The sequence below is a fragment of the Pseudophryne corroboree genome, chromosome 8 (assembly GCF_028390025.1).
Source record: "Pseudophryne corroboree isolate aPseCor3 chromosome 8, aPseCor3.hap2, whole genome shotgun sequence".
NCBI lineage: Eukaryota > Metazoa > Chordata > Amphibia > Anura > Myobatrachidae > Pseudophryne > Pseudophryne corroboree.
The window spans coordinates 287,731,318-287,744,274 of NC_086451.1; the positions used below are offsets into that span (position 1 = coordinate 287,731,318).

At 46.2% G+C, this 12,957-nt stretch overlaps 1 protein-coding gene across 1 annotated transcript in view; it reads right to left on the bottom strand.

Moving 5' to 3' along the window:
• Positions 1-12,957, bottom strand: part of PSMD10 (proteasome 26S subunit, non-ATPase 10) — a 58,092-nt gene that overhangs the window by 20,059 nt on the left and 25,076 nt on the right. The window contains exons 2-3 of the mRNA XM_063937282.1: positions 5,341-5,439; positions 2,371-2,517 (exon numbers count right to left, since the gene is read on the bottom strand). Coding sequence (XP_063793352.1) covers positions 2,371-2,517; positions 5,341-5,439 — 246 coding nt within the window. The remainder of the gene's footprint in view (positions 1-2,370; positions 2,518-5,340; positions 5,440-12,957) is intronic.

Here is a 12,957-nt window from a genome sequence, read left to right on the forward strand (position 1 = left end):
CGGCGGAAATGGTGCGTTCCACCACGGACAGGTGGAACGCACAGCGCTATTTATATGTAACTAAATAGAATGGTTAATGTATATGCTACACTAATGTCCCTTAATTATATAAGAGAAATGTTAGGACCCAATAATCACTGATTATCAGTTTTTAAACCCTCTGGAATGTGTTTTTATGTGTTGTCTTGATTATGACTGACCACTCCCACATTGTGACTGCTTCCTGTTTAGGGGTATAAGTAGAAGTACAGTTGCCCTCATAACACACCTTGAAAAAGACCTCCTGGTCGAAACGCGTTGGTGTGAGGGCTATACACTACCTACAGACTATCCAGACCACCATTGACTGAGGTGAGATAATCCGGATCTTTCTCACCTTTTTTTTGATGGTGTTAAAACATCTTCTGGTCGTCCTGTTAGGAGTTTTCTGCCCTATTGCTGCTATTTTGCTGTTTGAATTTAATAAAAAACCTTTTTTTATCAAACTTCCACTCTTGATATATATTTCATTATACCGAGATTGGAAGCACTCGTGAGTGGAGTTCCACTTCCTGGGAAGAAAGTGGAAAAAGAAACCGCTACGTGCTGGATAACATCATAGAAGATTGTAAGTGGGGTACGCTTGCCCATCTACATCTTTACATTCATTTGATCTGTCTGAGTTTGGATTACTTTTAAAGATACCTTTATGGGTGTACTAAATATACTTGGAGTGTGAGTACGGTATGCCAGCTTATTTCCACCGGCTACCAGTATAATTAATTGAATAAAATCGACTGTGATATATTCATTAATTGAGGTATTCTTCTCCCCGGTATCTCCCACGCTGGGACACCACTCGGTGAGGATTTGAAAGAACACGACCAACAAACCATCCAGCTGGGAGAAGTTTTCGGGTCCATAAAGAAACCTTTATACGTGTGAATCCCTCCGTATTAGACGTGAGTACGGTACGAACCATCTTGTTGAACCATACAATCCAGAACCACCGAAATTTAGGACATACTACACAATATTGCTCTTCCACTGTTTTTGAGGAACATTTGGCGAAATTGAAGGGGATTCATCGGAGTCAGAAAGGAAGAAAAGAAGAAGAGGAGAAGAAGATTGGACAACAATCTACTCTCCACTATTTTGACTGACGTATTTTTCAAAAAACTTTCTACATTTAAGTGGATCATTACAAGCTGTGCGCAGTTGGGTAGTTCTCTTTGTTTGTTTATGTTCATGGTATTTGGTGTTGAGTGACACCAGGGTTCTACATAACTGCCGCCGCAGTGAGCGTAGTGGTCTACTATCTTTGTATTTCTTATGTCGACACACACACGTACCGACACACCACACACACAAGGGGATGCTCTATTTGAAGACAGTTCCCCCACAAGGCCCCTTGGAGAGACAGAGTATGCCAGCACACACCCCAGCGCTATATGACCCAGGAATCACACAGTAACGTAGTGTTAACCCAGTAGCTGCCGTATATATTGTTTTTTCGCCAAATTTATGTGCCCCCCCTCTCTTTTCACCCTCTTCTATCGTGCTTCTGCAGGGGAGAGCCTGGGGAGCTTCCTCTCAGCGGAGCTGTGGAGAGAAAATGGCGCTGGTGAGTGCTGAGGAAGAAGCCCCGCCCCCTCAGCGGCAGGCTTCTGTCCCGCGATTTTGTATAAAATAATGGCGGGGGCTCATGCATATATACAGTGCCCAACTGTATATATGCTGTTTTTGCCAAGAGGTACCTAATTGCTGCCCAGGGCGCCCCCCGCTGCGCCCTGCACCTTACAGTGACCGGAGTGTGTGGGTTTAATGTGGGAGCAATGGTGCACAGCTGCAGTGCTGTGCGCTACCTCATATGAAGACAGGAGTCTTCTGCCGCCGCTTTTGACGTCTTCTTGCTTCTCACGCCGGCTTCTGGCTTTGCGAGGGGGACGGCGGCGCGGCTCTGGGATCGGACGACCAAGGGTGCGTTCCTGTGTTCGATCCCTCTGGAGCTAATGGTGTCCAGTAGCCTAAGAAGCATGACCTATCCGCAGTTAGTAGGTCTGCTTCTTTCCCCTCAGTCCCACGTAGCAGAGAGTCTGTTGCCCGCAGATCTCTCTGAAAATAAAAAATCCTAACAAAATACTTTCTTATTAGCAAGCTCAGGAGAGCTCGCTAAAGTGCACCCAGCTCTGTCCGGGCACAGATTCTAACTGAGGTCTGGAGGAGGGACATAGAGGGAGGAGCCAGTGCACACCAGTATTCCTAATTCTTTCTTAAAGTGCCCTGTCTCCTGCGGAGCCCGTCTATTCCCCATGGTCCTTACGGAGTCCCCAGCATCCACTAGGACGTTAGAGAAATAAAGGATAATAATAATAATAATAATAATAATACCTCATACTTGTTCTTGGAAGCGGCATAGTGCAAAGGGGTGCAGCCATTCTGATTGGAAACATTCACTTGAGCTCCTTTTCCAATTAGGGCTCTCACAATATCAGTGCGCCCTGCAGAGGCAGCAATGTGAAGAGGCGTCCAGCCTACCTAAGAACACAAAACACCAAGGAGTACAGTAAGTAAATGGAAGCTTTTCATTAAAAGTGAAACCAGCTTACCTGGTAATGTTTATTACAGCAGAGTCTAGGGGAGCGGGGGAACGAGCGCAGACAACCTTCTTCTTGTTTATCTTTATTTGACTTGTGTACATTTTTGTAATCTTGCTGTATTTTTTGATGTCTAGGAATATTATGTACAGGTATATTATGTTAATCTATTGGAGGTGTATTGCTGTATTTTCACTTTGTGTACCTGACACACATACTCAACAGCAATAGGTAATAATTGTAATTTTATTATCTCTTGAAATTTTTTTTACTTTTTTTCTCAATTTTGTACAATGCGGATTGTATAACATGTTGCTTCAATAAAAAAATAAGTTGAAAAAAGTGAAACTAGCAGTGATTTGCATTTAATATTACTGCCCTTTCCAGTCCTGCGTCCAGATCCGCTTATAACCAACAGCTTTTAGAAGCTGCAGCTTCATAAATATACCACCCAAGACTTAATGAATCCACCATTAGCGTTTTTGTAAAGAAAATCCTTACCTTCCAACGTTAGAGACATAGGGGTATATTCAATTAAAGTCAGATCCATTCCGATATGCATTTGTCGGAATGGATACGACAAGGGCTATTCAATGAACGGCCAAATCCGACTGTCTGATTTGGCAGTTCCCTCCCGTCTGTGCTGCTGCTGTCAGCAGCTCCCAGTGTGTGAGAACACAGGAGTTGCTGGAGGGAGTCACATAGCCACACTCAGTGCCGGCCGGGGAGCGCTGCCGGGAGAGAGGTGCCTTGCCGGGGGGACGTCAGAGAGGAGCAGTGTCTACAACCTGTGGGATTTGGCCCCGTTTCCGACAGAAGTACGCGGATCGGCACCTATTCTGCCAATCCACATGTTTTCCGACAAGTCGGGAATTCACGATTTGTCGGAAAAAAACAGCCTATATTGAATAGGTCGGAATCCCTTCAGACCGAAATCTGTCGGAAGCTGCAGTCTTTCCGACAAGACGGCAGCTTCCGACAGCAATTGAATACACCCCATAAACAACATGTGCAGCCCCATAATGGTCCTCCACCACCTCTAATTCCCCTCCTCATCACTGCACCATTCAGGCCAACATTAATTCCCTAAGCCTCTGGAGTTGGGCAAAACCATGTGCACTGCAGGGGGGCAGATATAACATGTGCAGAGAGAGTTAGATTTGGGTGGGTTATATTGTTTATGTGCAGGGTAAATACTGGCTGCTTTATTTTTACACTCAATTTAGATTTCAGTTTGAACACACCCCACCCAAATCTAACTCTCTCTGCACGTTATATCTGTCCCCCCTGCAGTGCACATAGGGGGTCATTCCGACCCGCTCGCTGCGTTTTCACGCAGCAGAGTAAACTGGTCCCTGCTGCGCATGCACCGGCGCCTTTGTGCGTCTGCGCATGCGGCACGGCCGACGGCCGTAGCAGGACAGCGATTGGCTCTGCCTGATTGACAGGCAAAGGCGATCGATGGGGTGAAACAGCAGCGTTTGGCCGTCGTTTCATAGGCGCGGTCCGGCCAACGCAGGCGTGGCCGGACCGAACTGGGGGCGGGCCGCAGCAGCTGCGTGACGTCATACGCAGCCGCTGCAGGCCAGGGAGCGAGGAGTAGCTCACGGCCAGCTCGCGCTGGCCGGGAGTTACTCCTGAAGTGCAAAGGCATCGCCGCTGTGCAATGCCTTTGCACTTCTGCGAGGGGGGCCGGACTGACATGCAGGGCGGGCTAGCCCCGTGCTGGGCGTCCCCCCGCATGTCAGGAAAGTTGATCGTAGCTGTGCAAAATTTTGCACAGCTACGATCAACTCGGAATAACCCCCATGGTTTTGCCCAACTGCTAACAAATTTGCTGTTGCGATCAACTCTGAATTAGGCCCTAAACGCGGATATCTGAACATGTGCAGTCTATGCAAGAGTGCTGCTCCCATCCATGCGCTTGGTTGCCAAGCCATCATTATCATCAGTACGCACTTACAAGTGATCCATTTGGTATTCACAACTCTACACAACTCACATATTCTGTCGATACATCATCAACACACCATTGCTAAACATGCCTAGGGGATAATGCTCCATTACCACCAGTACTCATGTGACTGTGTTGCATACGACTCTGCATCATGCACAATTGGCTCTGGAACAAATGCACTGAAAACACGCAAAATCCACACACAAAACTTTTTGGAGTTCTACTCTGCATCAGCCCCATCTGCTTTAATAAAATATACAGTACCTATTATGAATAAATGGTGCTTATCACACTCTTATCCAAGAAATAAAGAGTCCAAGCACTGTTCCTTATACCAGACAAATCACAGACTTATAGAAAGCTACATTGATTATATATACACAGATAGATAGATAGATAAATTTTAACATAATAATGTAATCTTTAATATGACATACTCCAAATGCTTGTGGTCCGCAAACTCAAGCACATTAACGTACATTTGACCTTAATGCCAGTCAGCAGATATCGATGATTGGCAACCCATGGGGGAATCCGCGAAAAATTAGCATACTAAAAATTCCCAAATCACCAATCCAAATCATTTTTTGGGTTGGGATCGGTGAAACAGGTATTTTCAACGTGTTGGATTCCCCCGATTCCCTGATCTCATCGTAGATGTATGGATCCCATTACACCACATTTTTTCTAAATTATTATTTAGTGCTGCAGTTACCATCAGGAACTGGTGTCTTTTGGATAATACAGAGAAGACACAAAAAACCCACTGTAATTATTTAAGAGATGATAATGGTAACACCAACTTACATCGTCTTTGTCGTTGACTGACACTCCTAACCGAAGCAAATAATCAGCAATGTCGGTATGCCCTGCGGAGCATGCCCAGTGCAGAGGTGTCCTGTCATCCTGCATCAGGAGAAAGAATGCAGCAGTTTTTTAGAACAACCAGTTCATAACATTCCGCAAGTACATTACAGTAACAAATCGAGGATATTTTAGGAGAGATAAAGGCAACTAAAATAAGGGATCAGTTTTCAGGAAATGTCATCAATAATGACACATTAACATCATGTAATGTTTTTTCGAGAGAATGAGGTTTATGGAAAAAATTCCCGCCAATCAATTTAATATCAGGACTCCGCAGAGAACATTGACATACTCTGCACTTGGATGAAAGCAATGTAATCTCCAGCTGTACTAATACAGATTAAAAAAAAAGCTTATGAAACCTCCAAGCAAACTCTCCAATTATTCAGGAGCTAATAACAGCCAATAAATATTCACAGCAGCTGCTCCACTGATGATTGAAGGGACTAGCGGTAACAATTACTATGTTTTATCTAACCAGTAAAACAGAAGCTGCAAGGTTACCAACATTTACCATCTGTGATACGGTATGGTCTTATAGGCAACATAGTAACATAGTATCTGAGGTTGAAAAAAAGACAATTGTCCATCGAGTTCAACCTATTTGTGGTCTCCTATGCATGATGATTTGACTAAAATCTTTGACTGATGCTGCTGTCAGCCATTGCATTTTATCCCTATTTATAGTAACTATAATGCATGACTATGCACCATACCCCTGGATATCCTTATTCATTAGGAATTTATCGAACCCATTCTTAAAGGTGTTGACAGATTCCGCCATTACAACTCCCTTGGGCAGGGAATTCCAAACACGTATTGTCCTTACCGTGAAAAAGCCTTTACGACGTATTGTGCGGAATCTCCTCTCCTCTAACCTGAGCGAGTGTCCACGAGTCCTCTGTGTTGATCTAACCAAAAACAGGTCCCGCGCAAGCTCTGAGTATTGTCCCCTTATATATTTGTAGATGTTGATCATATCCCCTCTTAGTCTCCACTTTTCCAATGTAAACATGCCTAGTCTTTCAAGCCTTTCCTTGTATTCCATCATCTCCATGCCCTTAATTAGTTTGGTCGCCCTCCTCTGTACCTTTTCTAGCTCCAGGATATCCTTTTTGTAGTACGGTGCCCAGAATTGTACACAGTATTCAAGGTGTGGCCTCACTAGTGATTTATATAACGTGAGTATAATACTCTCGTCCCTAGCATGAATACCCCGTTTTATGCATGCTAATATCTTATTAGCCTTCTTTGCTGCAGTCCTACTTTGGGTACTACAGCTTAGCTTGCTATCTATGAGGACACCTAAGTCCTTTTCCAGTACAGAATCCCCTAATTTTACCCCATTTAGTAGGTAGGTGTAATTTTTGTTCTTGTTACCACAGTGCATTACCTTACACTTGTCTGTGTTGAGGCGCATTCTCCATTTGGCTGCCCATGCTTCTAATTTAACTAAGTCGTTCTGAAGAGACACAGATCAACGGAACTTAACAAGGGCAGTGAGCTCTTGGATCTAGATCCAGTTTGGCAGCATACAGTATGCGCCATGTAGAACAGTAGAGTGGTCACGTTCAGATAATCATCTTCAGATATCAATATCATTTTTGGAAGGACAGCCTCAATTTTAAAAGACTGGACTGCGATTAGGACGTTAGTTTCAATCTGCATGAGATTGGGAGGTGCCTCAACAGAGTGAGCCACTGTCAAACTGCTACATGCCATGAAGGCATAAAAATAGGATTTTAATTACCTGCCGGTAAATCCTTTTCTCGTAGTCCGTAGGGGATACTGGGGTCCACATCAGTACTATGGGGTATAGACGGGTCCACTAGGAACCTTCGGCAGTTTAAGAAATCAATAGTGTGCACTGATTCCCCCTCCTTCTATGCCCCTCCTACCAGACTCAGTCTAGAAACTGTGCCCGAGGAGACAGACATATCTTGAGAGAAGGACTCAGAAAGGATAGTGACGAGATTCGAACCAGCACACACAAACAAGAAGAAAACCATCAAGTATTACAAGGAGTGTAATAAGAAATATAAAAAAGCAATAAGAGCAGCTAAAATGGAAAATGAAAAGCAAATCGCTATAGAGAGTAAAACCAATCCTAAAAAGTTTTTTTAAATACATAAACGGTAAAAGGTTAAAAAAAATAAGAATTTACTTACCGATAATTCTATTTCTCATAGTCCGTAGTGGATGCTGGGGACTCCGTAAGGACCATGGGGAATAGCGGCTCCGCAGGAGACTGGGCACAAAAGTAAAAGCTTTAGGACTACCTGGTGTGCACTGGCTCCTCCCCCTATGACCCTCCTCCAAGCCTCAGTTAGGATACTGTGCCCGGACGAGCGTACACAATAAGGAAGGATATTGAATCCCGGGTAAGACTCATACCAGCCACACCAATCACACCGTACAACCTGTGATCTGAACCCAGTTAACAGCATGATAACAGAGGAGCCTCTGAAAAGATGGCTCACAACAATAATAACCCGATTTTTGTAACAATAACTATGTACAAGTATTGCAGACAATCCGCACTTGGGATGGGCGCCCAGCATCCACTACGGACTATGAGAAATAGAATTATCGGTAAGTAAATTCTTATTTTCTCTAACGTCCTAAGTGGATGCTGGGGACTCCGTAAGGACCATGGGGATTATACCAAAGCTCCCCAACGGGCGGGAGAGTGCGGATGACTCTGCAGCACCGAATGAGAGAACTCCAGGTCCTCCTCAGCCAGGGTATCAAATTTGTAGAATTTAGCAAACGTGTTTGCCCCTGACCAAGTAGCTGCTCGGCAAAGTTGTAAAGCCGAGACCCCTCGGGCAGCCGCCCAAGATAAGCCCACCTTCCTTGTGGAATGGGCATTTACAGATTTTGGCTGTGGCAGGCCTGCCACAGAATGTGCAAGCTGAAGTGTACTACAAATCCAGCGAGCAATAGTCTGCTTAGAAGCAGGAGCACCCAGCTTGTTGGGTGCATACAGGATAACAGCGAGTCAGATTTTCTGACTCCAGCCGTCCTGGAAACATATTTTCAGGGCCCTGACAACGTCTAGCAACTTGGAGTCCTCCAAGTCCCTAGTAGCCGCAGGCACCACCATAGGTTGGTTCAGGTGAAACGCTGAAACCACCTTAGGGAGAAACTGAGGACGAGTCCTCAATTCCGCCCTGTCCGAATGGAAACTCAGATAAGGGCTTTTACAGGATAAAGCCGCCAATTCTGACGCGCGCCTGGCACAGGCCAGGGCCAACAGCATGACCACTTTCCATGTGAGATATTTTAACTCCACAGATTTAAGTGGTTCAAACCAATGTGACTTTTGGAACCCAAAAAAACTACATTGAGATCCCAAGGTGCCACTGGAGGCACAAAAGGAGGCTGTATATGCAGTACCCCTTTTACAAACGTCTGAACTTCAGGGACTGAAGCTAGTTCTTTTTGGAAGAAAATTGACAGGGCCGAAATTTGAACCTTAATGGACCCCTCCGTCGGGCCTTACTGGCCTCGCATCACGCAACATATTTTCGCCAATGCGGTGATAATGTTTTTCAGTTACATCCTTCCTGGCTTTGATCAGGATAGGGATGACTTCATCCGGAATGCCTTTTTCCTTCAGGATCCGGCGCTCAACCGCCATGCCGTCAAACGTAGTCGCGGTAAGTCTTGGAACAGACAGGGTCCTTGCTGGAGCAGGTCCCTTCTTAGAGGTAGAGGCCACGGATCCTCCGTGAGCATCTCTTGAAGTTCCGGATACCAAGTCCTTCTTGGCCAATCCGGAGCCACTAATACAGTGCTTACTCCTCTCCATCTTATAATTCTCAGTACCTTGGGTATGAGATGGCAGAGGAGGGAACACATACACTGACTGGTACACCCATGGTGTTACCAGAGCGTCTACAGCTATTGCCTGAGGGTCCCTTGACCTGGCGCAATACCTGTCGAGTTTTTCCCAACGGTTTATAATCATGTGGAAGACTTCTGGGTGAAGTCCCCACTCTCCCGGGTGGAGGTCGTATCTGCTGAGGAAGTCTGCTTCCCAGTTGTCCACTCCCGGAATGAATACTGCTGACAGTGCTATCACATGATTTTCCGCCCAGCGAAGAATCCTTGCAGCTTCTGCCATTGCCCTCCTGTTTCTTGTGCCACCCTGTCTGTTTACGTGGGTGACTGCCGTGATGTTGTCTACACCGACCTCCAACTGTTCCCTGGATCTTACCCTTATCAGGGAATCGTCCAAGTAAGGGATAACTAAAATTCCCTTCCTTCGAAGGAGTATCATCATTTCGGCCATTACCTTGGTAAAGACCCGGGGTGCCGTGGACCATCCATACGGCAGCGTCTGAACGGATAGTGACAGTTCTGTACCACAAACCTGAGGTACCCTTGGTGAGAAAGGTAAATTGGGACATGAAGGTAAGCATCCTTAATGTCCCGAGACATCATGTAGTCCCCTTCTTCCAGGTTCGCAATCACTGCTCTGAGTGACTGAATCTTGAATTTGAACCTCCGTATGTAAGTGTTCAAGATTTTAGATTTAGAATCGGTCTCACCGAGCCGTCCGGCTTCGGTACCACCACAGTGTGGAATAATACCCCGTTCCCTGTTGCAGGAGGGGTACCTTGATTATCACCTGCTGGGAATACAGCTTGTGAATGGCTTCCAAAACTGCCTCCCTGTCAGAGGGAGACATCGGTAAAGCCGACTTTAGGAAACGGCGAGGGGGAGACGTCTCGAATTCCAATTTGTACCCCTGAGATATCCCTTGAAGGATCCAGGGGTCTACTTGCGAGTGAGCCCACTGCGCGCTGAAATTCATTGAGACGGGCCCCCACCGTGCCTGATTCTGCTTGTAAAGCCCCAGCGTCATACTGAGGGCTTGGCAGAGGCGGGAGAGGGCTTCTGTTCCTGGGAACTGGCTGATTTCTGCAGCCTTTTTCCTCTCCCTCTGTCACGGGGCAGAAATGAGGAACCTTTTGCCCGCTTGCCCACGAAAAGACTGCGCCTGATAATACGGCGTCTTCTTATGTTGAGAGGCGACCTGGGGTACAAACGTGGATTTCCCAGCTGTTGCCGTGGCCACCAGGTCTGAAAGACCGACCCCAAATAACTCCTCCCTTTAATAAGGCAATACTTCCAAATGCCGTTTGGAATCCGCATCACCTGACCACTGTCGTGTCCATAACCCTCTACTGGCAGAAATGGACAACGCACTTAGACTTGATGCCAGTCGGCAAATATTCCGCTGTGCATCACGCATATATAGAAATGCATCTTTTAAATGTTCTATAGGCAATAATATACTGTCCCTATCTAGGGTATCAATATTTTCAGTCAGGGCATCCGACCACACCAACCCAGCACTGCACATCCAGGCTGAGGCGATTGCTAGTCGCAGTATACCACCAGTATGTGTGTAAATACATTTTAGGATACCCTCCTGCTTTCTATCAGCAGGATCCTTAAGGGCGGCTATCTCAGGAGAGGGTAGAGCCCTTGTTCTTACAAGCGTGTGAGCGCTTTATCCACCCTAGGGGATGTTTCCCAACACACCCTAACCTCTGGCGGGAAAGGATATAATGCCAATAACATTTTAGAAATTATCAGTTGTTATCGGGGGAAACCTACGCATCATCACACACCTCATTTAATTTCTCAGATTCAGGAAAACTACAGGTAGTTTTTCCTCACCGAAAATAATACCCCTTTTTGGTGGTACTCGTATTATCAGAAATGTGTAAAACATTTTTCATTGCCTCAATCATGTAACGTGTGGCCCTACTGGAAGTCACATTTGTCTCTTCACCGTCGACACTGGAGTCAGTATCCGTGTCGGCGTCTATATCTGCCATCTGAGGTAACGGGCGCTTTAGAGCCCCTGACGGCCTATGAGACGTCTGGACAGGCACAAGCTGAGTAGCCGGCTGTCTCATGTCAACCACTGTCTTTTATACAGAGCTGACACTGTCACGTAATTCCTTCCAACAGTTCATCCACTCAGGTGTCGACCCCCTAGGGGGTGACATCACTATTACAGGCAATCTGCTCCGTCTCCACATCATTTTTCTCCTCATACATGTCGACACAAACGTACCGACACACAGCACACACACAGGGAATGCTCTGATAGAGGACAGGACCCCACTAGCCCTTTGGGGAGACAGAGGGAGAGTTTGCCAGCACGCACCAGAGCGCTATATATATATATATACAGGGATAACCTTATATAAGTGTTTTTCCCCTTATAGCTGCTGTATCTTTAATACTGCGCCTAATTAGTGCCCCCCTCTCTTTTTTAACCCTTTCTGTAGTGTAGTGACTGCAGGGGAGAGCCAGGGAGCTTCCCTCCAACGGAGCTGAGGGAAAATGGCGCCAGTGTGCTGAGGAGATAAGGCCGCCGAGAAGGGGGCGGAGCCTATCTCCCGTTTTTCTGTGAATTCTGGCAGGGGTTAAATGCATCCATATAGCCCAGGAGCTATATGTGATGTATTTTTAGCCATCTAAGGTGTTTATATTGCGTCTCAGGGCGCCCCCCCCCCCAGCGCCCTGCACCCTCAGTGACCGGAGTGTGAAGTGTGCTGAGAGCAATGGCGCACAGCTGCGGTGCTGTGCGCTACCTTATTGAAGACAGGACGTCTTCTGCCGCCGATTTTCCGGACCTCTTCAGTCTTCTGGCTCTGTAAGGGGGCCGGTGGCGCGGCTCTGGGACCCATCCATGGCTGGGCCTGTGATCGTCCCTCTGGAGCTAATGTCCAGTAGCCTAAGAAGCCCAATCCACTCTGCACGCAGGTGAGTTCACTTCTTCTCCCCTTAGTCCCTCGGTGCAGTGAGCCTGTTGCCAGCAGGTCTCACTGAAAATAAAAAACCCAAAACTAAACTTTTCACTAAGCAGCTCAGGAGAGCCACCTAGTGTGCACCCTTCTCGTTCGGGCACAAAATCTAACTGGGGCTTGGAGGAGGGTCATAGGGGGAGGAGCCAGTGCACACCAGGTAGTCCTAAAGCTTTTACTTTTGTGCCCAGTCTCCTGCGGAGCCGCTATTCCCCATGGTCCTTACGGAGTCCCCAGCATCCACTTAGGACGTTAGAGAAAGGAGAATATAGGTCCATTAAAAGATGAATTAGGAGAATTGATAAATGATGATGAAATAAAAGCGGAAATACTGAACAAAGTCTTTTCATCAGTATTCACCAGTGAAGAACTGATGGTGGGAGTAGAGCATAACAATTGTGACAGTAATGATTCATGGTTCGATACTTGTTTAAGCGAAGAAGTAGTCCGGGAGAGACTAAGCAAAATTAAGATTAAATCACCTGGTCCTGATGGACTTCACCCGAGGGTTCTTATGGAGCTTAGTTCACAACTAGCACGACCCCTATACTTGATTTTCAATAGTTTAATTAGATCAGGCATGGTACAGAAGGATTGGCGTATAGCTGAGGTAGTGCCATTATTTAAAAAGGAATCCAAAAATCTTCCGGGAAACTACAGACCAGTTAGTTTAACATCTATAGTGGGGAAAATATTGGAAGGAATTCTAAGGGACGTCATACAG